This window comes from Gavia stellata, chromosome 7 (assembly GCF_030936135.1).
Source record: "Gavia stellata isolate bGavSte3 chromosome 7, bGavSte3.hap2, whole genome shotgun sequence".
Lineage (NCBI taxonomy): Eukaryota > Metazoa > Chordata > Aves > Gaviiformes > Gaviidae > Gavia > Gavia stellata.
This window is the reverse complement of record NC_082600.1, coordinates 46,703,403-46,729,497: the sequence shown is the minus strand read 5'-3', so window position 1 is coordinate 46,729,497 and position 26,095 is coordinate 46,703,403. Positions and strand designations below refer to the sequence as shown.

Sequence of the window (26,095 nt, the reverse complement as noted above, 5' to 3'; positions counted from 1 at the left end):
CACCTCAACCATTGAGGTGATGTACGTGTTTGGTAGCTTCTGATGTACTTTGGAATACCCGGGGCATGTGATAGCGAACAGGATGGGTTTTCTTGCGGTGCTGCAGCTCTCCCTTCGCAACTCCGCTCCGAAGGGTGTTTTTGTCACCGATGCAGCGCAAGAGCTGGAGTTTTCACTCCCCCGTTTGAATGGGAAAACCGGGGTAGGAGCCGAGTAACGTGTCTGCCCCTCTCTTCCCAGGGAGCCATCGCACGCCGGCGGCACGGACCCCTTCCCGAAAGCGGGCCTGCTCCCCGGTGAAGGTAACCACCACCCTCTGCCGCAGCTGTGAGCGGGTGGCGAGGCCTGGGACAGCCGCCCTCTTCGGCCGCCTGGGAATGGCGTAGGACACGAAGGAAGGAGAAGCAGCCGGGCGAGGTGTCCGCAGGTAATGTCCAGCGCGAGCCGGTAGCATGGCGGGCTGCTGCCGTGGGGCAGGAAGGGTTGGAGCGCTGTGGCGGGGCTGGGGTGCCACCGACACACCCTAATTCTGTTTGCCCTCCTTAGTTGTGACTGTACAAATCTACACCGCTTCTTCCTGAACGTGGGGAGATGGGTATGTCACTTCGGCAGCTGGTTCAACCCAGCAGCCACCTTTTGGAGAGAAGCCCTTTAATTTCAACCTCGGGGGGGGGCGGAGGTGCCTCTCCCCCTCAGCGCCGCCGCGGCCGGGCTCCGGGGGCTGCGTGCGGGGCGGGCAGCCTCCGCCCGGGGCAGAGACCCAGGCTCGGCCCGGCGGCAGCCCCGGCTCCTCTCGAAGGGAGGGGGGACCTCGGCGGGCGGCGGCGCGGGGCGGAACCCCCGGCGCGGGCTGCGGCGCCGGCGGAGGCGGGCGGGCGGCGGACCGGGCGGAGCGGCGGGCCGAGCCGGGCCCTGCCGGCCTCAGCGCCGGTATGGCGGAGAGGCGGCAGCGAGCCCGGGTGCAGGGCGGCTGGGCCGGCGCCCCGGCGGGACGGCGCGCAGGCGAGGCCCGGCTCCCAGGTAAGGCCCGAGGGCGCGGCGGTGGCCCCGGGCTGTGGCGCGCAGGTGCCCCGCGGCCGCCGGGCTCGCAGGGCCGCGGGTGGGTGCCGGTGGCTCCTCAGGGCCCTTCTCTTGGGGGTCTCCAAACACGGCTGCAGCGCATCTGGAACTGTGAGGACGCGTCTCCTGGGTGCTTTTTGTGACCGCGCTGTGCCACACCGGGCGTGAGGCCTGGAGCCGTGGTCCGGCTTTTCTGGGTGAATAAAGCGCAGGTGTTCGAACCCAGGTTTTTAAGTAAAATTTCCACGTATGTCACAGATATGTCTAGCAATTTTGGAGACAGAACACAGGGTCAGCTGCGTATGTATGTAGATGCGTTTCTAACGCACACACTTAAGCGTAGTGCTCTCGCCTTTGGGCACGCTGAATGAGATGAACAGAGTCCAGTGGAGCTAACTTCTGTCACAACTGTTAGTCACTTTTTATTCCTAAAGCTTATTATGTGTCTTCCTTTATCTTTCCGCAGCGAGATTGCCAATTAAAGAGTGCTAGTCGAAAGGGCTGGAGGTAACGCCACTGTTTTGCATCCAACGTTTAAACCAACGGCTGCGGAGGCAGGAGAGCGCCGTGCGGGTTTCCAGTCTCGCAAGAAGGACTGGGTGGTTTTGTGATTGTGGCCAAAACACCGTGTTCCGCTTGCCTGATTGCAGTACCCAGTAAAGCTCCCGTTTCTCTGCAGGCCGAGCATCCTAGGCAAGCTGATTTTTTTTAATCCTCAAAAAAAAAAGAGCCAACTATTTTGACGTGTGTATGTGGCCTGTAAGCTTTGTGTCACAGGTGCATTTTATTCCACCTATTCCTAATGGTTTTTTTAAACTTATTTTTCCCACCTTTTGAATTATGCAGAGTGAAGACTTTTTGTCTCTGTTTCAGACCCGTTTTTAAGCCTTTTTGCATGTGTGAATAAAAGACATGAAGTGGTATGCCTGAGTTGCTCTTCCATACTTTCTCCCTACTTTCAAAATCTTTTTTTAATAAAATTATTTTTCTCAGAGAAATGTCTTTTTGTTTCCTAAAAAAAAATTGCAGAGGGAAGCAGTTTAGCTGCTTGGGAAAATTCCTGCTGGCAGGTGGTAGGTGTTTGTGATAGAATTGAAAGGTTCTAGATGTTATCCTCTCCGATAAAAGGATGTTTACATTTTTGTTTGTCTGTGAGTAACAAATATATATTTAAAAACACCAGTTTCTGTGCAATTTCAACTCTTATGTAATGTGGGTTTGGCTGCTCCCTGGAGTCTCTGCCAAGCACGGGAGAATACTTCAAAGAATGATTCCATAAGATTTTCCAAGTTGTATTTTTTTTGTATGGAGAAGTTCCATTTCATGTGATCCTCTTTTTTTCTCTTTGCTTTAGCACCGAAGGCACCTGTGGCCAGCAGCCTTGCACCTGCAGGTGCCAGACCGGCATGGATGAGGAAGGATCAGCCTCACACTCAGAAGCAATTTGTCTTTGAAAAGCCATCAGAGGTAAAAATTACACGGTGACTAGCAGAATCTCATCTTAAATTTCAAGTGATAAAAATTACCAGACTTTGAGATTATAGTCTCATGTTTAAAAACAAATTAAAAACTCAGCTGAGCTGAACTTTGGGCTTTTACCAAGCAGAGTTTGCAACTGTCTTGCATATACAGCAAACAGAAGGTTATGGTCCTTCTGTTCAGCCTCAGGTTTCCGTTATGTATCTGTTCATAACTACTTTTTTTCAGAGAGCCAAAAGAATACGTTCTTCTAAATATTCAAAACGATGCAATGTCCTGTGTATGCCTTGAGCTCTGTTTTTTCCCTCAGATGGGATATCTGTCTTATTTTTTACAGGGGAAGAGCATGGGATTTGTTTTATAGACTTTGCTTTATGTCCTGTCAGCAGATGAAGTATATTGTGCTTTGTGCAGCAGAAGAGCAATTCCTTGCTTGGGGGAAAAAAAAAATCTTGAACACTTCTTTCTAAGCCAGAAGCGTTTGAAAGGCTGTCATCTTGGCTTGGAAGGATTGGAGATGGTCTGGGAAGATTCTCTCTTCTCTGTGGCAGAGCCCTGGTGTCTATATAGTGCTATATTTTGACCCTCTTGCTTGCCCAACTCAGTATCTCCTTGCACCTCAGCACTCCACTGAGCTCAGAGAAGAGAAGCAAAAATCCCTGAGACAGCCAGAACGATAATCCAGGCTGGATTAAACTACTGTGTTTGGGTTTTGTTAAAACCCAGCTATCGCAAGCTGTGCAGACAATTTTAAAGTGTCAACTCCTGCTATGCCTGGTCTGTCTTGTGTTTTGCTCATTGTCTGGGGCCTGGGATTCCTTCATCGTTCCTACAGTTGCTCTAGATTTTTACTTCCAAATGTAAACATAAGAATTTTTTTTGTTGCAGTTGATAAATAGCGAGTATTGCAACAATCCAAATAATTTAGGAATGACTGTCCTTTAGGGGGCAGTTGATTGTTAAAAACCGCTTGCAGTGGTAGCTGCATCTGAGAGTTTCTGTGGCATGGAGCGCGTGGGTGGGTTGTTACCACTTACCAATTGTCCAGAGGTATGTTTTTCTCACTGACATATCAGTATGCAGCTGGATAGAGTCACTAGAGATGGCAGTTAGTTCTGTTTGGCTAGAGCATGCCAGCTACTTTAATATTCACCATGTATTGTCTTGTTACCTTTCAGGTGGAGCGCAAAGTTCCTGAGGCAGGTGTGATAGAGTGAGTATACTGCTACCCTAACTGTCCGTCGTGCGGTCTTTCTGTCTTGTTGGTCAGTGGCAATCTGCTGAAAAAGCGTTCCTTCTCCACTTACAACTGCCGTGCCTTTCGAAGAGACTTCAGGACAAAATGTGGACTTTCAGCCCTTTTATCCTGAACTGAATTTATAACCAGGAGAGCTGAAGTCTGTGTTATGTGGTTTTTATAGCTTTGGTGTAGCTGTATAAGCCAGGAAGAACAAACTTGGACATTCTGGTGGTGTATGGTGAAGTTAGCGATTTTAAAAATTAAATCTGCTTCAGTTTGGTCATCTCGGTAGAATTTTTTCTTACTAAGCGGTTCCTAAGAGGCAAGCTACAGATTCAGCTTTTGACTCGCTGTATGTTGTTTTTACTTTGAGGGTGAGTTTTCTGTAGCAACTTCAGATTTGATGCTAAGTGGGTATTTGTGCAGAGCAGGCATAACTCAGATGAGATGTTCAGCTGCCCTCCCACTGCTAGCATGGTAGTGAGCGGTTCATTACGCAGAACTACTTTGTGAGAGGTGTTTCTGTCAAAAGTCATGAAAAATGTTGCTGGAAATAGTTACAGAATTTCCCAGAAGCACTTACAGATTGTAACAGATTTGCTTAGGTTTTAACTTGCCATTTCAGTATGAATGATACAGCCATATGTTCTTTGCATATTGTTTATGATGAGTAGTAATAACATAGTGTCCAGATATTAGGTAAATTCAGTGTGTTAAAAGTGTTCTAGAGGTTCACTGACCTTTCATTTGTTACACTTATTTACACATCAAATAAAAAAGTATAGAGAAAAAAAACTGAGATGCTATTCTCATCATAACAATGTGCGGTAGGTAATATAGTGTGGTTTGTGCTCTGCATTTGCGATATGGAAGAGATCAGAAGTTTCTGTTTATTTAACTTTCTTAAATATGGCACAGCACAAAATGCGGTATGTGATCATCTCGTGAGCTGGTGAACCGTTTTGAGGGAGAAGCGATGCTGGAGAGCAATTAACTCCCGGAGTGTTCTAGGCAAAAAGAGCGTTATAAAGTCTGGAGCTAGCTTAGGGGAAAATGAGATAGTAAGTGAAGCAAGCAGTTTGTACAAGAGTAAATAATACTTTATGACGATGCAACTCGTAACAGGGAAGAACTGTTTATCCTCTGTACCAGCTACCACAGTTAAAATACTGCTCACGTACCTGTAAGTCGGTTTCGCTGTGTCACACAGGTTGATGAACACTTTGCTGTTAGCAGAATGGTGGTGTCGGTCATCTGACTGAAAACTGTATTTTGCCTCTTCAGTTACACTCGTGTTCTTTGTATACCTATAAATGCAAACATAACGGTCAGGGTGCGGCCTTGTATGGTTGTCTCCTTCAGATTCCCCGTGACATCCCTCGTTTACGTATCTCTAGAGCCTTAAAACTGTGTATTCAGCCTTTGGTGAAATGAGGTGAGAGGCGGGAAGTACACACAAACTCATTTGCTTCTGCAGCACCCCTTGCTGCCTTACTCTGCCCTCTGACTGTCTCCAGAACGTTATTGCTTCCCTTAGTAGTGCAAAGCTCTTTTTCTTTTCCTTTTTAAAGAATACGTTATTGCTTCCCTTAGTAGTGCAAAGCTTTTTTTCTTTTCCTTTTTAAAGAATACTCTCCCTAGTCCAGCTTTACAGGAATTCTCGTCTGTGCTGCTCAGTGTAAGGTAATTTCTTGGTGTTTGTCCATCTGATGGTTCTTTCCTTTCTCACACCCTCAGCAAGCCTGGTGTGTATGAGCTCAGCGAAGGACCAACCGGCATTTCTAGGTAAGTGAATTGCACGTTTTTTAAAACTTGTAATTTGCTGTTGTGGAACGATACGGTGATACTCAGCTTTCTGAAGTCTAGTCTCTGCCAAGTGTTTTCACTCCAGCAGGTGCACATTGCCCTTCCTGTGTATTTTCTGTTTAGAGTACTTCTGGAAATACTTTTGAGTATCAGGTAGCAGAGACTTACACAGTTCCGAGCAGCACTGGAGAGAAGAAAAATGAACCTCTTAACATCTAGTGCGTACTGCATCTAGTGTTCTTGTCCGGAATAAGGAGTAGGGGCTATGTCCATTTGTTTCACGGTCTGGAGTAAGTTGCTGCTTAAAATTTGGATCGGTATTCCTGTGTTGGTCAGTGCGTGATGTCTGCGTTGTATAATTAAGAGCTACCAAAAACTTTCAGCTGTAAATTGGACTTGTTTTAATCGAATAAAAGCATTTAGCTTCAGGCAGATTTGGTAACTTTAGGGTTGTCCCTTTTGCTTACATGCTATGCCTTAATTATTTTAGCTTCAGGACACTTCAAAACAAAACCTACCTGTTCTGTGATTCCAACTAACTAAAATGCACTTTATTTTACCTTGCTGACTTAGCTGCAATATCAGTATTAATCTTTTTCTTCTGAATTTGATAGATTTTTATTAATAGTGGAAAAAATGCCAAGGACGTAGTAACTTTTTGCGCATTTATTTCAAAGCTTTCATCTTGGTTTCTTCTAAAACTGCAAATAAAGTTTTATACCAATTTGAAAAGCAAAAGCTCTGAACAGCTGGAAAGAGAAAAGATACACAGCCAGCTGGGTTATTCTGTCATTTTCTGGAGTTTGTTTTCATAATACCTTGCTGGAATATATACGTTTCTGGAAAGTTAATAATCCGATTTTGCATCTTTTTTAGTACCTTCGCTATATATATTCTTACTGTGATGTCTTTGGAGCATTGAATACTTGTGAGAGTAACGTCTTGTGAACAGCATTCCTACTCTGCAGCCCACCACAGTGGGCTGGAATTTTTGAATGCTGCTGTTAGTACAGTCAAAATATAAAATGTACATATGAAAATGTAAAAATGAGAGAGGTTAAATACTCTAGGATTCCTGTGCTTGGAAAAGAGAGGATAGAATGGCAGTAGTGATAATGGGCTATCAAATTCTGAGTGGCATGGAGATGGTGAATAAAGGGCAATTATTTACTTACGTTGGTTGTAGTAGGGCTATCTAATTTATCAAACGGGAAGTTAACAAGCAGAAGGATGCCATTTTTCACACAGTATACGGCTGATTGTGGACTCATAGAATATTGTTGGTGTCATATGTTTTTATACGTTTTGAAAAGCAATTAGATGTGTTTGGTGAGGGGAAGACTCATCAGGAGCTCCTGCTGCCTTCTGTTCTGTCTTCCGTACCTGCTTTTGGCTGGGGTCAGAAATAGGATACTGGGCTTTGACTTTTGGTCTGATGCATTACAGCCATTCTTATCTCCTTTGGGAATCCTGGAAATAAGAATATTTCATCAAAGCGTATATAGAATTGTATATTCCTTCCATTTTTTCTTTATCTTTTTGCTTCCTTAGGATTCATTTGATTCCTGGCTTTATTGATGCAGAACAAGCAGACTGGATGTTTGAACAGCTCCTCCAAGACATACCCTGGGGTCAGAGAACTCACATCAGACAGGGTGAGGGGTGTGTAGACCAACTTTTCAGGTCATTCCCAGGTCACTTCCGTACCAAAATCCATGCATTGTTTATCGTTGGTTTTAATTTTACGTATTTCCACTCCTTCACATACTTCCTTCCAGGTTTTCCATGCAAATCTGAAGAATACTGCTAGTTATTTTTCAACCTCTATCACCGTGTTCCTGTTGCCAATTAAATGACATCTCTCCAAATGAAAATTCCCTGTCTTAAAAATCGTTGAATTTTACTGCCTTCTGTGTCATCTCCAGTTCTTTTTCCCACTCTCTTTTTGGATTAAGTCTGTGCTCCGTCTCTTCATACTGTCTCCCAGCGATGCTGCAAAAACTGTGTTCTTTGGGGATTCTGTCACCAGGAATATTTTTTTGCCTCTCGCGCTTAAAATCCCAGCAGAGCACGTTTCTTTTCCCTTGGCTTTGCTTATTAGTTCCAGTATGCAATAAGTGAGGAGACTGCTATTCTGGATTTGTTCACTAAGGGGCACCTGTTCTAGCTAAATTTCTCTTTGGTCAGGAGCAGATGTAAGATAATATATCAGAGTAGTTACTGGGCAAGCCTGGAAAACGTCTTCAACATCTGTGTTTATTGGCTTGCAAGAAAGGTACAGTATAAAGGACAATGTTACCTGTCAGGCGTGAGAAATAACTACCAAGGTATTCTTGTCAGAATTTGAAAGTACTTTTAACTTGATGTTTGTATTACACCACAGAGCACACACGTATTTGATAAAATATTACTTGTCCAGCCTTGCTACATCCTGCTTCTGTAATGTCCCATTGATGCTGCAGTCCTTTCCACTTCATCCTTTCCAGTGGATATATCTTGCAACTTATGCCCGTGTATTGCGCACTGGAACCAGGGGAATGTAAAACAAGCCAGAACTATAAATAAAATTTCAGTTTCATTTTGCTCTCTCTAACTTGTCCGGTCCCTGCCCTGTTTGGCATAGGGATGAGAAAATTGATGTGGCTCCAGGATTTGGCAAGGTAGTTCTTGCAGAGACAGTCCTGCTTTTGAATAATCTCATTCCTTCACTTGAGTTCATTACGTAAGGCTGAGGATTTTAAGGGGCTGCTTTTTAAACTTTAGGTGAGTGGACAGTCCCTTTTTGATCAAGTTTTGTGGCAGAATATCATCATCTTTCCATTTCCAAGCCCTTTGATAAGGCAACTGAGAAGGTCTTCCTGTTTTTCTTCTTTTTAGAAGTATCTTTTGAAGAACCAAGGCTTACCTCCTGGTATGGGGAGCTTCCTTACACGTACTCCAGGATAACAATGCAGCCAAACCCAAATGTATGTATATGTTTACAGTTTTATTATTGTCTACAAAGAAATCCTTTGCGGAGATTGAGACACAAAAACTCCCTCTATCCTCTATTTTTATCTAGAGTATCTATAAGCACTTCATTTGTGATCAGCAACAGAGTCTAGTGCAATGTGGACAACTTCATAAAACCAGCATTATGAGAGAAGCATGATTTTGTTGCTAAACCTTAGCAAAAGGAAACTCCAGATTTTAACGTTCTGCTTTTGCGTCACTGTAGCTTTGGACAAAACTCTAAGTTGTTCTGTGTGACTTACTCTATGCATCTTTCTGTCGGAGATTGTAGCGTACACAGTCATACTGAGTTTTTTGTTGTAAAGATATACCAACTACGGAAATAGTTACTGTCAGAAACACTTAGATCCAATACTGCTTAAATGAGAATTTGGGTGTATTGTTGATTCCTATGTGAGTGCTATGAAATTCCCACACACAACCTGCCTGCTCAGCAACTCCAGGTTCTATGATGTAATTTCCTACACTATTTTGGAAGGGTTAAAAACCTTCTGACCGACTTGTTGACATTTTGTTCGTGTTCATTCTCTCTCTCTGGCTTCCAGCGTGTTGTCATATTGGCCTGTCTGTTGGTATTGCTTCGTTTGAAATTTCTGTGGCGGTAGGCTCCAACGTTCTGAACTGTACATTAAGTGTGACTGTTGAAGGCTGGATAGCATGAGAGAGAAGTGTCCCAAGTCCCAAAACTGCTGCCAAAGGCGTGTACCTCCTCGCAAAGCTCAGTTTGGGAAAAGTGGAAAGGTGTTATTTAACAAGATGAGTTGTGAAGATTTTTGTAGTCTCAAAAATACCGTAGTTGAAAAATTCCATAACCTATGGAATAACCTGTGGTAGAAACATAGGCTTTTTTTTCATACGCATTTGTGGAGTATTATTTTAAATGGACTTTTGTAAAAGCTGAGTGGCTTTAGGGCCTGGAAGTGTCCCTCCAAAATCATTCTGCCGTACAGTAACGATTTAAATCCAGTTCAGAATTGCCTGTTGTGGAAGCTGTTGCTGCTCAGAGGTTGGATAGAGCCTATACACCCTGAGCTGACGGATTCAGTTTGGTTTGCTTAAAATTCAGAGTTAGTATTCATTGGGCCACTGGTTTATTTTTCTCATCCAAGAGGTACAAGGCTTAAGTCAATCACGCATGCTGATCCTGTCTTTTATCCCTGAATAATTCTCCTTTTTATTGAGAGAAAGAAATTCCAGCAGAGAGTGAGATGCGCTGGCAGACTTGCATAGCTGGGAGCCAGCCCTGCCACTGGCTGGAAACTGCCCGTGGGCAGATAGATGGGTACACTGCCCACAGACACGCTGATGTTCCACTCACCTTTGTGGGTGAGAGTTCCTGCAGCCTAGAAGAAGTAGTGGATGGTGTGAAGAGCACAGTCCTTACCTGTAGAATAGGATTTATATCACAAAAATATCCTGAGTAAAATGTAATTTAGTGCACAGCTTGGCCAAAACCAATTGCCTGCCTCGAATGCTTGATCTGTAGGAGTAATTAGCTTTGTGCCCCTCCTTTTTTGTTTGGTAAGACTGGGTGTGATTGCAGCATTGCTAGGTATAATCCAGTGCTCGTGCCTAAATGAATTTTGGTATTAGAAAAATGTTTCTTTGTAAGCAGTGATGTAGTTGGTGACACAGGGATGTTTCAACAAAATTACTTCCACTGCTGCAGGTTTGTAGTGGGATTTCCACTGAATTGTAAAATTCACCATATGGTAACATTTTTAGTAAGAAATACTTTTGTGGGAGGAATTGAAGGAATCCAGTCCTAGTTGGTCACTGAAAAGTGCTTTCAGTAATTCTTGTTGGACTCTTCTGTCATTGCATCGTATGTCCTGCACATACTGCACATTCAGGCAGCCCAATTGCAAGCTATAGCTTTTTTTGGGTGGTGTTACTGATTTCCCGACATGTCCCATAGCTGCAAGCTATGTTTATGTATAATTAATGATTTGCATGATGCTTAGTCATTGAAGGGGTGACTTAGCTAGAAATACCCCAATAGAGAAAGATGGTACGTTGAGGCTCCTGCAGTGTAGCCAATAGGTTAAAAACCCCTTAAACGTAGGTAAGCAAGAAAAGGAGGTGGTGCAGACTTGATTATTAGAGGTGGATATTAGGAACTCATTCCTGCTGTCTGTTCCTCCTTCTGCCAGTGATGCACCGGAAGGTTTGGAATCAGTCCCTTATCCTCTCTTGATCTGTCTTTCTGCTTATATAACGGACAGAAATTCTGGCCTACGTTGCTTTGGCTTTCTTTGGCTTTTTTTTTTTTTAAACATATGTAGTACTTAAAAGCACTCTGACAGATGAAAGTCATGATGTAAGTTTATAACATTAAACAGTGATTCACTGCTCTGCGTTGTAATGGAATGTGCAGAGCTGCCGTGGGCTCAGCAAGATGTTAGCAAAGGGAAGGATGAAATTCAGGGCCTGTGACACTGGTTTTGCGCACCACTGAGAAGTTACAATGTGGAAGTCAAAACCCCGAGAGGCAATGAGTTGGGCTCAACAAGCTGTACTAACGGAGCGGGGACAGAGGGCTGTGCTGTGACAGCGTTAGGCCAACCGTTGTCTCTTGCTCTGTGTCAGCAGCTGGAGGCAGTTGAGCGCGTGTCATTTAGTCACTGACTGCGACTTTCCGGATGCACTATGCCCACCAGCACTGGCCAAGTAACTCGGATGTTACCAGAGCCCTGTGTTAAACTCATCTAGCTTGGCCAGGAGGTTAAAAAAAACAGGTAGGCGTGGGAGAAGTCGCACACTTTGTCTTATTTAAGAACTCCCGGTGTTTATCCATGGTCAGTTCAAGCAGATTTTACTCGGTCTGCCTTCTCACCTTTCAGTTAATTGGGGTGGCTGGCTATGTTAGGATGACGAGGAATTGTGGGACATGGTTTAATGGGCATGGTGGTGTTAGCTGATGGTTGGACCTGATGATCTTACAGGTCTTTTCCAACCTTTGTGATTCTGTGTGAAAGGCAGACGGGCTTTGTAGTTCCAATAAATGATTTAGGATTGAGCAATAGGTAACATATGCATAGTTCATAGAAAGCCTGTTCCTCAGCTTTACTAAAAATATAATTGTTCGGAGGCATTTTTTTATTTCAAGTTTATTGTGATTAAGTGCAGTATATTTTGTTTCTTCATAGTTTTCCCCTTGTGTCTTGATGTTGCCTGTCGCTGGCCTGCTTTCATTGTATTTACCCTGCTCCTGCTGTGCTGATTACAGTGGCATCCTCTGCTGACCATGCTAAAGGAGCGCATTGAAGAGTTCACTGGCTATACCTTCAACTCTCTTCTCTGCAACCTCTACCGAAATGAGAAGGATAGCGTAGACTGGCACAGTGACGATGAACCATCACTGGGAAAAAATCCTGTCATTGCCTCGCTCAGCTTTGGTGCTACCCGGACCTTTGAGATGAGGAAGAAACCCTCCCCTGTGAGTGTTCATATCACACTGAGAGTCCTGTAGTTACGAATATGTTTAGTATTTTCCCTCTGTTTAGAGAACTTAATTACTAAAAGCATTCAATAGTAGTTAATGAAAGCACAACTCGTAAAGTTCTGTGGAATAAGCATAGGGATCAAGAAATCTGTCACACGGAACATGATGTCTTGAGGATGGGAATGGGACTGTTCTAATAATGTGCAGCAGTGCAGTGAAATTGCAACCTGGGCAAATTTTCTGCCCAAATAAGGGCCTTTCCCATTACTTAAAATGAAATCAGTGATGGTGGAAGGGGACTTTCACTGTGTAAATGAACCAGAGTTGATACCATTTTCTTAAACTCAGGCAAACATTGTGTAATGCATAGTGTATGTGGGGTGAAGAGTAGCTCTGACTGCTCTTGTATGTAAAAAACCTCTTAATAATGTTTGTGTTTTGACTTGTGTGTGTTCAGATTGAGGGACAGTGAACAGAGGGAAGGAGCTCATTTCTTTTCCGTAAAATACCAAACTGTCGCATCATACTTCACAGACTAAACAGAGATCTTTGCTTTGATTAGGAGGCACGCGTGGAACATCCTTTCAGGAATTAGTTGGTGGCTCAGTAGTGAATACTCTTTCTAGATAAAATGCTGTGCTTAGGAATGCTGTGTTTACAAGCCAACTCAAAACTTAAATTTTGCGATTTGTATTTATCCAAATAAAGGGATCGCCCATTCCTGTCTTGAGAATACAGGCCTCATTTTAGGGTATCCTGCTTCAGATGTCTCTTCTGCATGTGTGGTCTTTGAGAACTTTGGGAAGAGGTTGCTCTCTGCTTATGTTGTTATTTATTCTGAAGAAGTAATGCAGAAAGCAAAGGTGATAGTTATCAGCCTATTAGAAAACTATATGCTGATGTACTGAAGTCTGCCCATCAAGAGTCACCTTGGGTCACCTAGTCATGAACAGCACAGGTCAGAATTTGAACGAGAAAACAAATAAATGATTTGTATTTTTCACCAGTTCTCTAATTTGTAAATTCTTTGTTGTCTGAAGTGAATTTAATCCTGTTCCCTGAGCATGAGATCACATAAACAGTGCATTGTGTCAGCGGGCATAGCGTGAGTAAGTATCTTTGACGCTGTGATGATAACAAAATGTCAGCTGGAGAGTTTGTTCCTCTGGGAAACTGTAAATGGTGCTTGGATTAATTTCTGGAAGTGCATGTGTTCCCCTTTGATGGATCAGAATCAGATCCACTTAGATTTCAGTATAAACTTTGCAGTTTCCCTCTTAAAAATCAAACCCAGTTCTTGAGCAAGATGTCTTTTTGTTCTGTTTTCTATTTTCTGAAAAGAGACCCACTATGAGCAAAGGGGGAAATTCAGTCTGTGCCATTCATAATTGGCCGCCGCCTTTGATGTGTACTGCACAATTTCTTCCCTTTGCTTCCGGAGATGGATGGTTTTCTATAGATGTATCTCTGAGGCTCTCCTCATTTTTTTTTTCTTTCAGTGCCTCTGACCTGATATTTCTGACTGAGTCTTGTTACCTATGAAGTGTATTCCTTTTGCAAGTGTGACATACCTGTTCCTAAGGTATGATTCCCCATGTGCAAAGTGATCTTTGAATAAGTTGCTATTAACTGCATCTTGTGCCTCAGGGAACTCAGGAACTTCAGAATTATGTGGCACATGTTACGTATTCTTTGCACATTCCCAAAGCCTGCAATTTTCTGAGAGCATCCTATGACACTGGATGCTTTGCCAAGTGGGAGTTACAAGAGGCTGTGATGGAAATTACCACCTTTCAGGCTGTACCGCCGAAGAAGTAATTTTCATACTCTATTGTAATGTAGCATTCTCTCTTTCTTTAAGAGAATGTTGAAGTTGATTGTAGATATTCGAAGTTTGATCATTACTTTGCTCAAAAGCAAGTTAGAGGAAGGGAAATGTAGTCTAGGGAAAAGGGATTCAGACTAACAGCCATCACAGGCATTCAGGCTCTTCCTGTTTTGTTGTCTACCAGTATCAGTACATTGGGTTTTCCAGTTAGTCTTCACTGAGGAGGGAGAGAGAAGGTAAATCCTTTTTCGCCCCAAACTAAACCTCTTTGAGGGCCAATGTTCTAGTATTTCAGATTCTAGAGTTCCAAAGGCCTTCATTTCCCTCTGTTCTTGTAAGTGCTTTTAAGTATTTTGAAATGAAAGATGTAATGAAAATAAGAGATGAGAAATAATGCGGTGGAAGCTCACTGTGGATAAATGGTCCTGGAAAAAAACCCTAAAGCGGTTGCCTGTGTGTGATCACAGGCACCAAACAGTACGTACCACAAGTGACGTAACATCTTGTAATGCTATTGAAGAACACTAGAGCCTTCAGAGTCTTCAGTTTATGTTAGTATCTGTGCAAATATTTTCCATTTTGTATCTTGAAATATGGATGAACTTATAGAAGAAAATCCTATTTCTCTAACTACAAAGAAGACCAGTAATGTTGGTGGGTTGGGGTTTTTTGTGCATGTTTGTGTGAATTTTGACATTTGTCAGGTAGGAATTTGATGGCGTTTATATAGGCCATTCTGAAACTGTCACCAAAGGAAATCTTTTTACCCTTTCTCTGCATTTTTCCTTGGCAAAAACATGGGGGGGGGGGGGGGGGAAGTTATTTAGGTTCAAGTGTTGGGGTTTTTTTTCCCTGAAAATTGTTCTGGGGGGAGGGGAGGGAAAGGTTCAGTCCTCTGTTTTTCTTTTTGGTGAGTACTGTACTGGATGAGTAAGTGTTCATCATCTAATAGATGGTAAAGGAGTGTAGAGACATGCATAGTCTGTTTGAATCTGCATCAACAAGCATCCCTTGTGGATAAGTAGAAATAATTCCTACTCAGATTTCAGCCCAGTGCGTGTAAAAAAGCTACAAATACATTTCAGGAGCAAATTCCCCACTGGAATTAAGGAGACTTTCCATGGAAATTAACATGACACCAGAAGCTGTTTTACTTTACCCGCTGGAGTTTTTTCTTTTTAAGCATTCTTTCTTCTAAATACTGCCTTTTCTGTTTATTTGGACCAGCTGTGTGATTGTAGTCGATATTTTGCCTTTGCTTTGAATGATTTCTAGGGTTTTTTGGATGCCTACTTGGTAGTTCAAAGTCTACAGTGAAGTGATCTGGTTTCTTTTATTTTCTACTCCTAGTTCCAGTAAATTAAACTTTTTCTTGCCTCCCTGTTCCCCCCTGTCGTTGTGGCTCCTGCCTACACCGACACCAAAAGGCGAATGCTTTGGTTTAGAGCTGTGGTTCATACACAATTCGCACATAATCTATTGGTTTAGCCAACAGGTCCTCTTGTACTTGCCCTCTGTGCCACCATGACGTCCTCCTGTTCTCCGCACAGCCTCGAGGCCCCTGTCCCACTCATACATGACTTAATTGCCCTACTGCAGAGGAATTGATTTCACTGTGTTGGTTGGGTCTTCCTGATGGAGTTTCACTACCATTTTCACTAGTGCTTATCACTGCTCATTAGGTCTTTTTGGAAGCTGAGTGTGAAATGTTAGGTCAGGGGTGAAGGGCGATATTTAATGTCCCACTAAGCTCCCATGTCCCACTGAGAGCTGCTCTGTAGCAGACATCTGGGTGCCACAAGGACCAGTTGGGTGCAGGTGTCCAAGGAAGCGTGGTGTGAGCTGTGGAAGGAGTTAGAAAGTCAGCTGTCAGGTTGCTGCTGTTCCATCAGTAACCAAGGAAACTGATGGGTGCTGGGGAAGGGAGGGAGCTTGGTGTGTGTTAGATAATAGCAGGATGTTCCCGGCGTTCTCAGAATCAGCCTTTCGATGGGTCTGTCCTTCAAACGAAAGACTAAAACACAGTCCTTTTTTTCTGTCTTTGAGTAGCTGTTCTAGCAGAAGTTAAAGATCTCCTAGTACTTTTGAAAACAGCAGGAAAAATAACCCTTCGTGTCCTAACAGGCCTAATTGGAGACGAACGTGGGAATATATGGAGCACAGCAGAAACTGAGGCTTGGGTCAGGACGAGGACAATTGAACTTCTGGATTGGCATGAAGGAGACTTGCAGACAGCAGTGGCTGCAGAGGAGGGAGGTGTTGTCCACCAGTATTGGCAGGACTTGAGCAGCTATAGACAAGCAGAGAGGAAGATTCAAGTGCTTTAGAGCTACCTCGCTTGCAGTCTGCTAGGTCAGCTGCAGAAAGACTGAGGGAGGTTAAAGATAGTCCTCTGTAGGTGGGCAAGTGGATTACGTGAGGAAAGGGCAATATGACTGATACTCATTCTTACTGAATCCATAAAGAGCTGCAGTGAGCATTTTGTCAGAGATAGAATAAACAAGTAAAAATGCAGAAGTATTGATAGATGAGACCACTTTTTTGTTGGAGGAGGGTGTTTCCAGAGCTGGCGGTAGGAGTAAACTGGAAAAGAGGGATACAAGCAAGATACAAGTCTGAAAAATAAGAGATTAGAAGTTTTGTAATGATAATTCTCTTGGTAATAGGCAAATAGGTAAATCAGAAGACAAGAAGCCAACACTCCCCATGAGGGCTGCTGACTTTAGCCTTTGAAAATAATTTTGCATCATTTGCATGTATAACTGCACTATTATTTATACATTCTTCTATGGGATGTTTCCATGTACTTTTCCTTATGATAGAAGATGCTTCCACACTATCCAGAACCTGTTTCCTACTACTATCTCAATAAACGTGCCTGAGACTTCAGAAACTTAGGTGATTTTTATAGATTTATACTAGATCTTTTATTTTTCTTACCTTTTTTTATTTTGATACCATTTTAAGAAAAAAAGCCTTGATGGGAGTCCCAGAATACGTACAGATTTTATATTCACAGCTTCCCACCAACTCGTGCAGAGCTGTCCTTGCTTATTAACTGTAGTTACTTGAATTAAGGATTAAAAAAAAAAGTTTTAGCCAGTGTACTTGGACAATGTAAAGCTTGGATTGTATTAAACGTGCAACTTGAGATTATGAAAATTCTCATATACTAAGACACAGAACAGTTACTTTACTAGAGCTGTTCTTGGAAGCAGCTGGTTTTGTAATACATATATAGTGTTACAAAGTGACTGTATAAAAGTTACCTGATGCATTTCTTTCCATGTTTGTTATCAGTATTTTAAAAAAGTCTTTTCCTCCTTAGATGTCAAGAATAAATTTCCTTAATAAACTTCTTGACCCATGAAACTTAGCTGAGTTTTCTGTATATCTAACGTCAGCTCTAGAGATAAAAGTTCTGAAATGAGATTTGGTGGACAGGGTTAGTAATGACATGTAAGACAGTAAAAACTTTTTCTCTAACTTCACCGGCTCTGCAAAACCAATTGACATAAAAATCTCTTTTTCCAAGTAAAACTAAGCTCAGAGACGTCCTATCTAAAAGAGAAAGTAACTGCTGCTTTTACATACTGACTTTTCTAAGCCAAAAGAATGTTTTTTTCCTAAATCATTTCTCTTAGAAGAATTCCTTTTTAATCAACATGAGCAAGAGATAAAAATAAGTCCACTGTTGTTTATCCACAAAGTGAAATGATGTAATCCTGTGAAATAGAAAACACCCATGCAATGGTATTTCTCTGCTTTTCATCAGCAGGCATGTTTATAATACCTATTTTTGAAATTTTTTCCTTGTTTCCCCTGAAGTTTAAGAAAACATCTTTGGCATTGCACCTTACTTTTAAAAGAGCAAGATAAATGGCTAATAATTCTAGAAGCTTAAAAATATGCTTTGCATTTTCCTTATAAAGAATACATATTACAGGTGATTCTGAGTGCCTGTAGCACTCCTTGATTCCAGAGGTTTAGTGAGCTTAATTAATCACTGGCACAGCCTCGGGCCCTTAGGTATCCCCAAGAAGTGCACAAATCCAGAATTGCCAGCTAGTGCTGCCAGTACGAAACAGCCTTGTTCTGTCACACCATGACTTCTAGTCCCCAACGTGAACAGAAAGTGGCAAAGGTGTGAATATATAGTCAATTACATCAAGTGATGCTTTTTATTGTTGGGAATTGATTTGATCCTAACCAAGCTCTTTTGCATTTTAGAAGTTTTGCAGTCTTCTTTCTATCCGCATCTTTTTCATACTGCTTCCCTCCCCCAGTTGTTCTTTTGAAAATTGGACTGTGTGCGTTTTAAGCCCAAGACATAATTTTCCCAGTAGTTGACTTTACCTCGCTATTCTGAGCGTTTCAGCAAGCCATGAACTTTAAAAAGACAAACATGCATCAAGTTGGGTCACTGCAGAGTTAAGCTTCAAGGAAGTTAGTTAAGATTTTTGAAAAAGTGAATTTTTGTAAAGGCAGTAAAATGTGTTGGGTGAGAGCTGTTGGGTCTTTTTAATGGATCTCAAAAGACTGTCTGCCTTTTTATGACCCGTTAATGTTTTCTTCTGTCAGGTCTTGTGTACGGAAGGGTTAAAAGATGGAATTTTGGTCCATGGATAGACACTGGGCGAGAGGTAGATAGCTGAGAAAACCACAACATTGGGTGAGAAGTAGATAGCGGAGAAAAACCACAGTCAGCACAAGAAAACAGATGGTTTATTGTCTAGTGTTTGAAATGCTGACCGTAGAGATAAAGAGGCTGAGCAATACAGGGGGAGGACAGGGAGGACATGTAGTGGTGGAGGAATACAAAGCACAGTTCATAATTTTGCTTGCCTTATAACATCTTGATATCGGCTTGAGCATGGTTGATATGTGACTGCTGGATGATGGTAATATGCCGCGTGTACAAATACGGTAATATGCTGCGTGTACAAAGCCTACGAACCAATAGACGGGATGGCTACGGTGCGTGCAGCGCGCCTGACCAGCGGGCACATGCGCCATAGGCTCCCTGTGTTGAGAGTTGGCAGCTGAGTTGGCAGTTGAACAGTTCCTTGTTCAAGGAACGTGTGGACGTGGCACTGTGGGACATGGTTTAGTGGGCATGGTGGGGTTGGGTTGATGGTTGGACTTGATGATCTTACAGGTCTTTTCCAACCTTAGTGATTCTGTGATTCTGTGAGGCATGTTTCGGCACCCGCTGGTCACGTGTGTCGAAATCCGTTCCTCTGCAAATGTATAAATACCGGCATTTCCCGAAGAGCAGTGGGCCGGTGAACGGCGAGGTCACCGTTGCCTCCGTGGGGACACCCACGTAAAGCTGGCACCTACCCGCTGCTGGGCTGAGCGCACCGCGCAAGGCAACACAAGAATGTACGGACGGTCCATCTCCCTCATGGTCCCCAGGTCAGTAAGACAATTGCTTTGCAAGATACCCTTAGTGTAATGCATGTCTGTGGTTAATAAAACGCTTGGGTTTGGGTTTTTTTCATTTTTTCCTTGTAGTCTGTGTATATGTGTTTACCTTCCCTGGGAATCCTTGAAACCACTCTAAAACGGGTCTCTGCAGAGCCCTGTTAGTTTTCCTGAATAACTCAGCATACAGCTGAAGCCTGCAGGTCTTGTAACGTTTGTTTCCTTTTCGGAAATGTGGGACTGTTGTCAGTGTGAGGTAACTATACCTGCGCCTTAAGCTGGGTTAAACCTTACTGCGATAATGCCATTTTCCAAGTCTCAGTTGTCCTGTACTGTTTCCAGCTTCTTTGCGATCTGCTTCTGTTACAAGCAACTTAAGTTGTGACCTCTCATAGCTTTTTTTTTTTCCTTCCCCTCCGAAGTACAATTTCATTTCACATGACAAATGTAACAAATGCCACTCTGGTAGTAACAGGTTTTGTTGAGTCTGGAATAATTGCTGCCTTCTGCATCTGAAATAATTGAGCATTGCCTCTTCCTAAACACTCAGCCAGTGTGATTTTAGGAGTCCGCCAACCATTATAAGAAACTGGAAGAGAAGATACTGCCTAACTAATTAAAAAATAAAAAATCTGAAGCATTTGTTCAGCAGCTAAGATGTATGGTCCTTTACAGGAACACGGTCATGCTTTAGAAGCTGAGACCTGTCCTCCTTGGTTTTTTTCTCATCTCTTCGTAGTAATTGTGTATTTCTGGCTTTTCTTTCAAAAGCAAATAACTGATTTGGTGATCTGTTTGGAAAAAAGCCAGTATCTCTGCTTCTAGAGGCAGTGGTACAATAACAAGTACGCATTCAGGCTGTTTGCTATATGCAGTATACTCAGAACAAGATTAACCCTCTACTTCTACAATGTAGAGACTGAGAAACTGTCATGCTCCTTTTTTCAGTGGAGGACATTTATTATCCACCTCACACTTTCAAGCTATCTATGGCTTTCTGTAACTTAAAAATAAAAGCCCTCTTGAGTCCCCTCCCTTTCAACACTAATTCAAATATTTCTCTAACTCCCCCTCTCTCTGAAATAACCCCTGTATCTTGCAGGTGATTTCCTATCTGAAACTTCCCTGAATTCCTCATTTCAGAGAGTTGCTTTCCAACTCTTCCTCGAGAGCTTGCAAAGTTGGCAATAGAGATCTATAAAAGGGAAAATATATACTGCCATTCAGTATTTGGGGGAAATCCTGGTTTTCCTATTCACATTTCAATAATAATGAAATAATCAAAGTGCCAGCATTAAATAGGCAAGATGTTAAAGGGAAGTTGTTCATGGTTTGCAGCATTTTTTTCTGCAGCTGTTGAAGGCTAAAATCAGAAAATATTAAAGGAGTGTTACGATACCTGCCCGTGTGGCATTCTGGAAGATAGTTCTCCATGTCAGGTATAGTATGATATCACGAGGTGGTTACTGTCGTGATTGACAAAGAGAACTGTGTTGGCATAACAGACTTCCCTGAGCAATTTGACTTAGCAGTGTATTAGCCCGATTTAAAACTGGAAGGGATAGTGCAAAGCAATAGAGAGTTGCTATTCCCACTGATGTGGCATGTGTGAGACTAATACTGCTGTGTTACTATGTCCGTCCGGTTGTTGTATTTGTGCTTTAAAGAAGTTGTACATAACCGAAGGCTTAACAAAAGTTTGCAAATTATTTGTCTTCTAGTTTAGCAGTCTGTATTGCTTCATGATGCTAAAGTTTAAGACAACTTGTTTTACAAGGTACTATAGGAAAAGGGGATTTTTTTGGGTAGGAAAAGTTCTTCATCTAGCAGACAATACTATACCAACACGTAATGGCCAAAACAAGGCAAATTCAGAATAGAAGGAGGATGTGTATTTTTGATGAAGTAGTTAACTGTTGGAAATAGGGTGGCTTTTGCAGAATGTCTCCACACAGAACTGTTTATTTCAAGAGTGGATGTTTCCAAAAGGTTCACAGCCTCGCTCCAGAATTTTGCGCCGGATGCAGGAACTGGTTGTTGGACTTTACCTGTTTTGTACAGGCAATGAGACGCAATGGCTTCTTTCATCCTTAAAAAGCTCGGCTCCTGAACCCTTTATGAAATATGATAACAGTGAGGTTTAGTTAGACTTCTCGATCTTGTAAGAGCTTCCTTTCCTCCTCTCCCCTCCCAGCTTTTTAAGCTCTGCTGTAGAGGACTGGCTTTCTACCAAATGCACATGCCCGCTTCTTCAGTGTCTAATGTCTCTTTTTAGGAAGAGAACGGGGACTACACTTACGTAGAAAGACTAAGAATCCCCCTTGGTCACGGGACTCTGCTGATGATGGAAGGAGCTACCCAGGAGGATTGGCAGGTAAGAACTCCTTGACACCGTTTGTGTGCTTTACTTGCAATGCAGTGTTCTAAATATGCACAAGGCAGTCCCATAAAGGTGTGGGACGTTCTGCTTCCAGTGACACAATTGTTTCCCAGCGCATTAATATTGCTTTCTGCCTCAGAATTTCAAAGCACCCACAGAAGTGGTGAGACACTGGAATAAACTGCCCAGGGAAGTGGTGGAGTCACCATCCCTGGAGGTGTTCAAGGAATGTGTGGACGAGGCATTGTGGGACATGGTTTAATGGGCATGGTGGTGTTTGTTGATGGTTGGACTTGATGATCTTACAGGTCTTTTCCAACCTTAGTGATTCTGTGATTCTGTGAAACAATGGGTTTTCTTTCAATTGCTAAGTGATGTAATAGGAATCAGCTCAGATGTTCCAGTGTTAAAGTTCAGCAATGAAGGTTGCAGCCTGCAGCTGGAAGAGCAAAATCAACTTAGGAACTTGGAATATAAAAAAGTTGCAACTTAATTTAACAAGTCTACAGTAATCTACAAAGACCTTTTGTTTTCAGTGGCCCTGAGCAGTCAGAACATGAATTTTTTGCCTTAACTAAATGTTTAGAAATGTTAATAAAAAGCCATCACAGGAAATGAAGCTCTTTTACAATTTGATTACCTGTATTTTAAATACACAAGCTCATGCTTTTGTTTTTTGTTTTGTTTTTGTTTTTTCTGATGCTACGTACAGCATCGAGTGCCTAAGGAGTATCATTCTAGAGATGCACGGATAAACTTGACTTTTAGGATCATTTATCCAGAACCTGATGGAGTTTGGAAGTGAAAAGGCACTTTGGACATTGTTGGATATAAACCCACAGCAGATCCAGAGCCTCAGAATGCTACAGATTTAAAGGAAGCCTTACCGGAACAGAGTTCTGTGAAATACGTGATGGGGAAAAGAATCAATGTTATGAAGATCTTTGACAATCAGAAGCTGCCTGTGTTATGTGGACAGTGCTGTTTTGTTTTCAGAAATTATTAGATGATACTAAATCATAGGCTTTAAGTTTGTGAAGAAACAGTGATCGTTCTTAAAAGAACACAAAGCACGTGAAAGATCTGATAGGTACCGACTAGAGCAGGAAGATTCAGTGAGCAGTTATTTTTGCGCCTTTTCTTGTCTCCCCTTTCCTCCCAAGTAGCGATCTATGTTCTAAGTACTGACAAGACAGCATTCTGTCATGTAAAGCCAGCTGTATGTGTGCTGTGTGTACAGAAATGAGAAAGCTGCACATCATGAGGATCTCAGTGAGTATTGCAAGGGGTAGTGCATTGCTTTTTATTTGTAGGTTGCAAAGTCTTTTTCCAATGAAGCAATCGGTTTCATTATTCATGTAACTACTTGAATTATACTAGTGTCTAGTAGAACAGAGGGTCAAGGCTGCCTCCTCCTATGCACTCTGTGGTCAGACTTTATCCTGTTTATCCATGTAGACAAGACAGGCAAAGGCAAGCAACAGAAACGCCTTAGCCACGAGCCTTACCAGCCAGGTCAGGCTGCCTGTTCCTTGAGTATTAACAGTCCTCCATCCCTGCTGGCTTAAAACTTTTACCTCTGTCATAGGCAGGAAAATAGACACAAAGAGACGAAAAACATTAGTTTCAGAATTTGCTAATAAATTCTTAGTTTCTTTTTTGTGTTTCTTTTTAGCACAACTAGGTTGTGGCTTCCAGTGATTTCAGGTGGGACAGGAAATGTCAGCATCTCTCAATCAGGCTTGTGCTGCCAAATTTGATACCCAGCAGAACCGGTGCGAAGATTTGGACCCAAATTATTATAATTGCAATGTAAGTCAGTTGCAAAGCTACACTAAGAGTACAGTAGCACTAGGTGCAGCTCTCACTCTGGCGCCGCTGCTCCTAGGTGAATGCATATTGCATTAAAGGCTGTTACTTGGAGGTTTATCTCTTGACTCTGCTGTTACAGAGCAGCAGTCAGCAGCTCAAACCCGATTCTAGGTTGACTTGCTGGAATTTTTCAAGTTTGCCTGCCCTAGGAATGTCTCACCTGTTGGTAGGAACCAGTGAGCTGATGACCGGTGTCTGGATGTTACGTCAGGTATGCTGCCTGCGTGGTTAAGTTCTCACTGCAGCTAAATGGCGTCCACTGTACTGGATCAAAATGTAGGTTGGGTATGTCTTTGCTTTCTGCCTGAAGTAGGATCTAAACGTGGGTAAATACTCTCTGCCTTGTAACACGTTGACGTTGTTTAGCAAGCTAGCATCCCTTTCCAGTGCGAGAATAAGTTGGTGTTTAGAAAATGTCTATCTTTTCTTAGCCAGCATTTGCTGTAGTTTAAAATTCTTACTTGATGAGAGAAGCCAAGTTATTAATACTCAATTATGCCTATATTTTAATGTTATTGATGACCTAAAAGACAGCCTGTTGAGCCATTTCAATCCCTGTGCTCTGAAACTGTGCGGAATAATTTTCTTTGTATATCAAACAACCCTAGAAGCAGCTTCTCTACCTAAAGCAACATACAGCTTTTGAAATAGCTTATTCTTCTAAAATGAATGAATGTTCTCAGTAGGCTTACTTTGTTATCTAATAATGTCTTCATTTTCTTCCCAGTTTGTATAGAAATATGTTTTTGGAGTATACTTAATGTTAATCCCTTGCACTGAATCTAAGATCTGGGCTGTGTGATGTATCTCCTGAGAATTAGTGTTGAAGGAGGCAGATGCTTGCTTTTGGGTTTACTTTCGTTGGGTAACTGGAGCTTTGTGCACATCCCTGTATGTGTGCCCGGGTTTGGCAGTCCTGACAGAGAGTGGTTTTCCTTAACTGAGGGGCAGTGCTAATTTCTCCGGGTGTTCTGACAAGGCAACGCTTTAGCCTTTATCGGTTCATACAAGCTGTGTTTATTACACTGTGTTAAGAGCAGTCATGCTGCAAGAGAGAGTAGGAGATGGGGACTAGAGGGAAACTTTTAAACCTCCAAACCTCAGCCTATGGAAATTGCAACTCATTTGAATTCAGTGGAGCTATGACACATCACTGATGGTCGGGCCCTGGAGACTGATACTGTTGCAGAAGAATAGTTTTTCACTTACGTGCTTGGTTTCAATTTATCATGTTAGCAAATTGTGGTTTAGTTTCCTTACTTCCTTTGATCTGGGAGAAGACCAAGGTTTCCTCCCCAACAATAAAATGATTTATAAGAGACATGCTGTATCCCACGGAGCTCCCTTGGGGCGATACCCTTTTGTTGCTGGTGTCTGCTATGTTCTGCTCTTTCTCATGCGTCGACTGTGCTGCTGCTTATATCCAAATCTGGTGGACAGTGGGGAGAAGGCACATGGCATCGTTCCTCCCCCCATCCTGAGTGCCCTGGCTGCAAGAGGAACAGTTGGTACAGAGGTCAAGTTTCTTTGTCAGCTGGGAACTTGTGGGTCCTTCCTTCCGCCCCCCACCTCCTCCCAAAAAAATCACCTAGCCAGGTGGCAGCGGATTGCAACCTCCTGCCTGCCCGGAGAGCAGGAAATGGCTTAGAGCAGAGGAGATTCCAGCCCACATCTCCTCAGGAGAGCTTTCTGCAGGGACGTGTTTCCCGTAGGTAGAAATTTCTTCCTGAGTGCTGCAGGCACTCTTACAGTTCTCAAAACGCATGTGTGCAAAAAGGGAGATTTAAGAAGTCTTGAGCCTGGTGATGTTCTCGTGGCGCCTAAAGATTTTTTCGCTAGAGACCAGGGCAACTCGAAAATTTTTTAGTACTAGTATTCAGCTGTTTTTGCTGTTGGAGACAAGTGCAGAGGGTAATATATTTAGAATGGTAAATAGATAGGTTCCATTCTTTATAGCTGGAGGAACCTTTCCCCTAGTTACAGGGATTTGAAAACAGTATTTCTAAAAATGCTACCCAAACGATTTATTTTCCAATTACAAGGATTTCTTCCTTCCCAGGACCATTTTGACAGTAGAATATTCCCAGCCAACAGCTTTTGAAAAAAGTTCTAAACTCAGAATTTGTGACATTAATTTAAAGTATAATATATTGTTTCTCTGAAAACAAAGGTTTCTACATCCACAAAGGATTTGGGAATGGGTGGTGGTGTGCCTGGGGCTTTTGTTTTTGCTGTTATCACCAGTCTAAGCATGGAGTAGTCCGTCCGTATGAGGTAGTGGAGCAGATGCTATGTAGGCAAAGCAGCTCTTAGCACTTCTGAATTTTATTTTCCATATTCCCCATGTTCTTCCTGTGTCTCCCAAACTGCCTCTCGTAGCCTTTTCTTTTCCCCCCTCTCACTCCCATTGTCATTTGTTCCTATTTATCTCTAGTTATCTCTTGTACGCTCCCTGCTGTAGGTGTGACGGTATGTTTTTATGTAGAAGATACAAACTGTGGGTTTACTTTTTTCCTGTTTCTTCATTCTGAAATGTTATTTTTCAGC

General features: G+C 42.5%; 1 protein-coding gene across 1 annotated transcript; it reads left to right on the top strand.

Annotated features, from left to right (window-relative positions):
- Positions 1 to 932: 932 nt before the first annotated feature.
- Positions 933 to 24,869, top strand: ALKBH3 (alkB homolog 3, alpha-ketoglutarate dependent dioxygenase). Its single transcript, XM_059819588.1, has 9 exons — positions 933 to 1,002; positions 2,414 to 2,526; positions 3,717 to 3,751; positions 5,516 to 5,563; positions 7,136 to 7,239; positions 8,462 to 8,550; positions 11,826 to 12,035; positions 21,572 to 21,670; positions 22,389 to 24,869. Exons 1-9 carry the CDS (start codon positions 933 to 935, stop codon positions 22,479 to 22,481), a joined length of 861 nt encoding a protein of 286 aa, XP_059675571.1. The 3' UTR covers positions 22,482 to 24,869.
- The last annotated feature ends 1,226 nt before the right edge of the window (positions 24,870 to 26,095 follow it).

What these genes read in the sequence shown, in the direction of transcription:
- ALKBH3 (XM_059819588.1), top strand. Translation starts at nt 933, where the DNA reads ATGGCGGAGAGGCGGCAGCGAGCCCGGGTGCAGGGCGGCTGGGCCGGC. An exon ending in CCTGAGGCAGGTGTGATAGA is followed by an intron (nt 3,752 to 5,515) that starts GTGAGTATACTG and finishes TCACACCCTCAG; the next exon opens with CAAGCCTGGTGTGTATGAGC. An exon ending in GGACCAACCGGCATTTCTAG is followed by an intron (nt 5,564 to 7,135) that starts GTAAGTGAATTG and finishes TTGCTTCCTTAG; the next exon opens with GATTCATTTGATTCCTGGCT.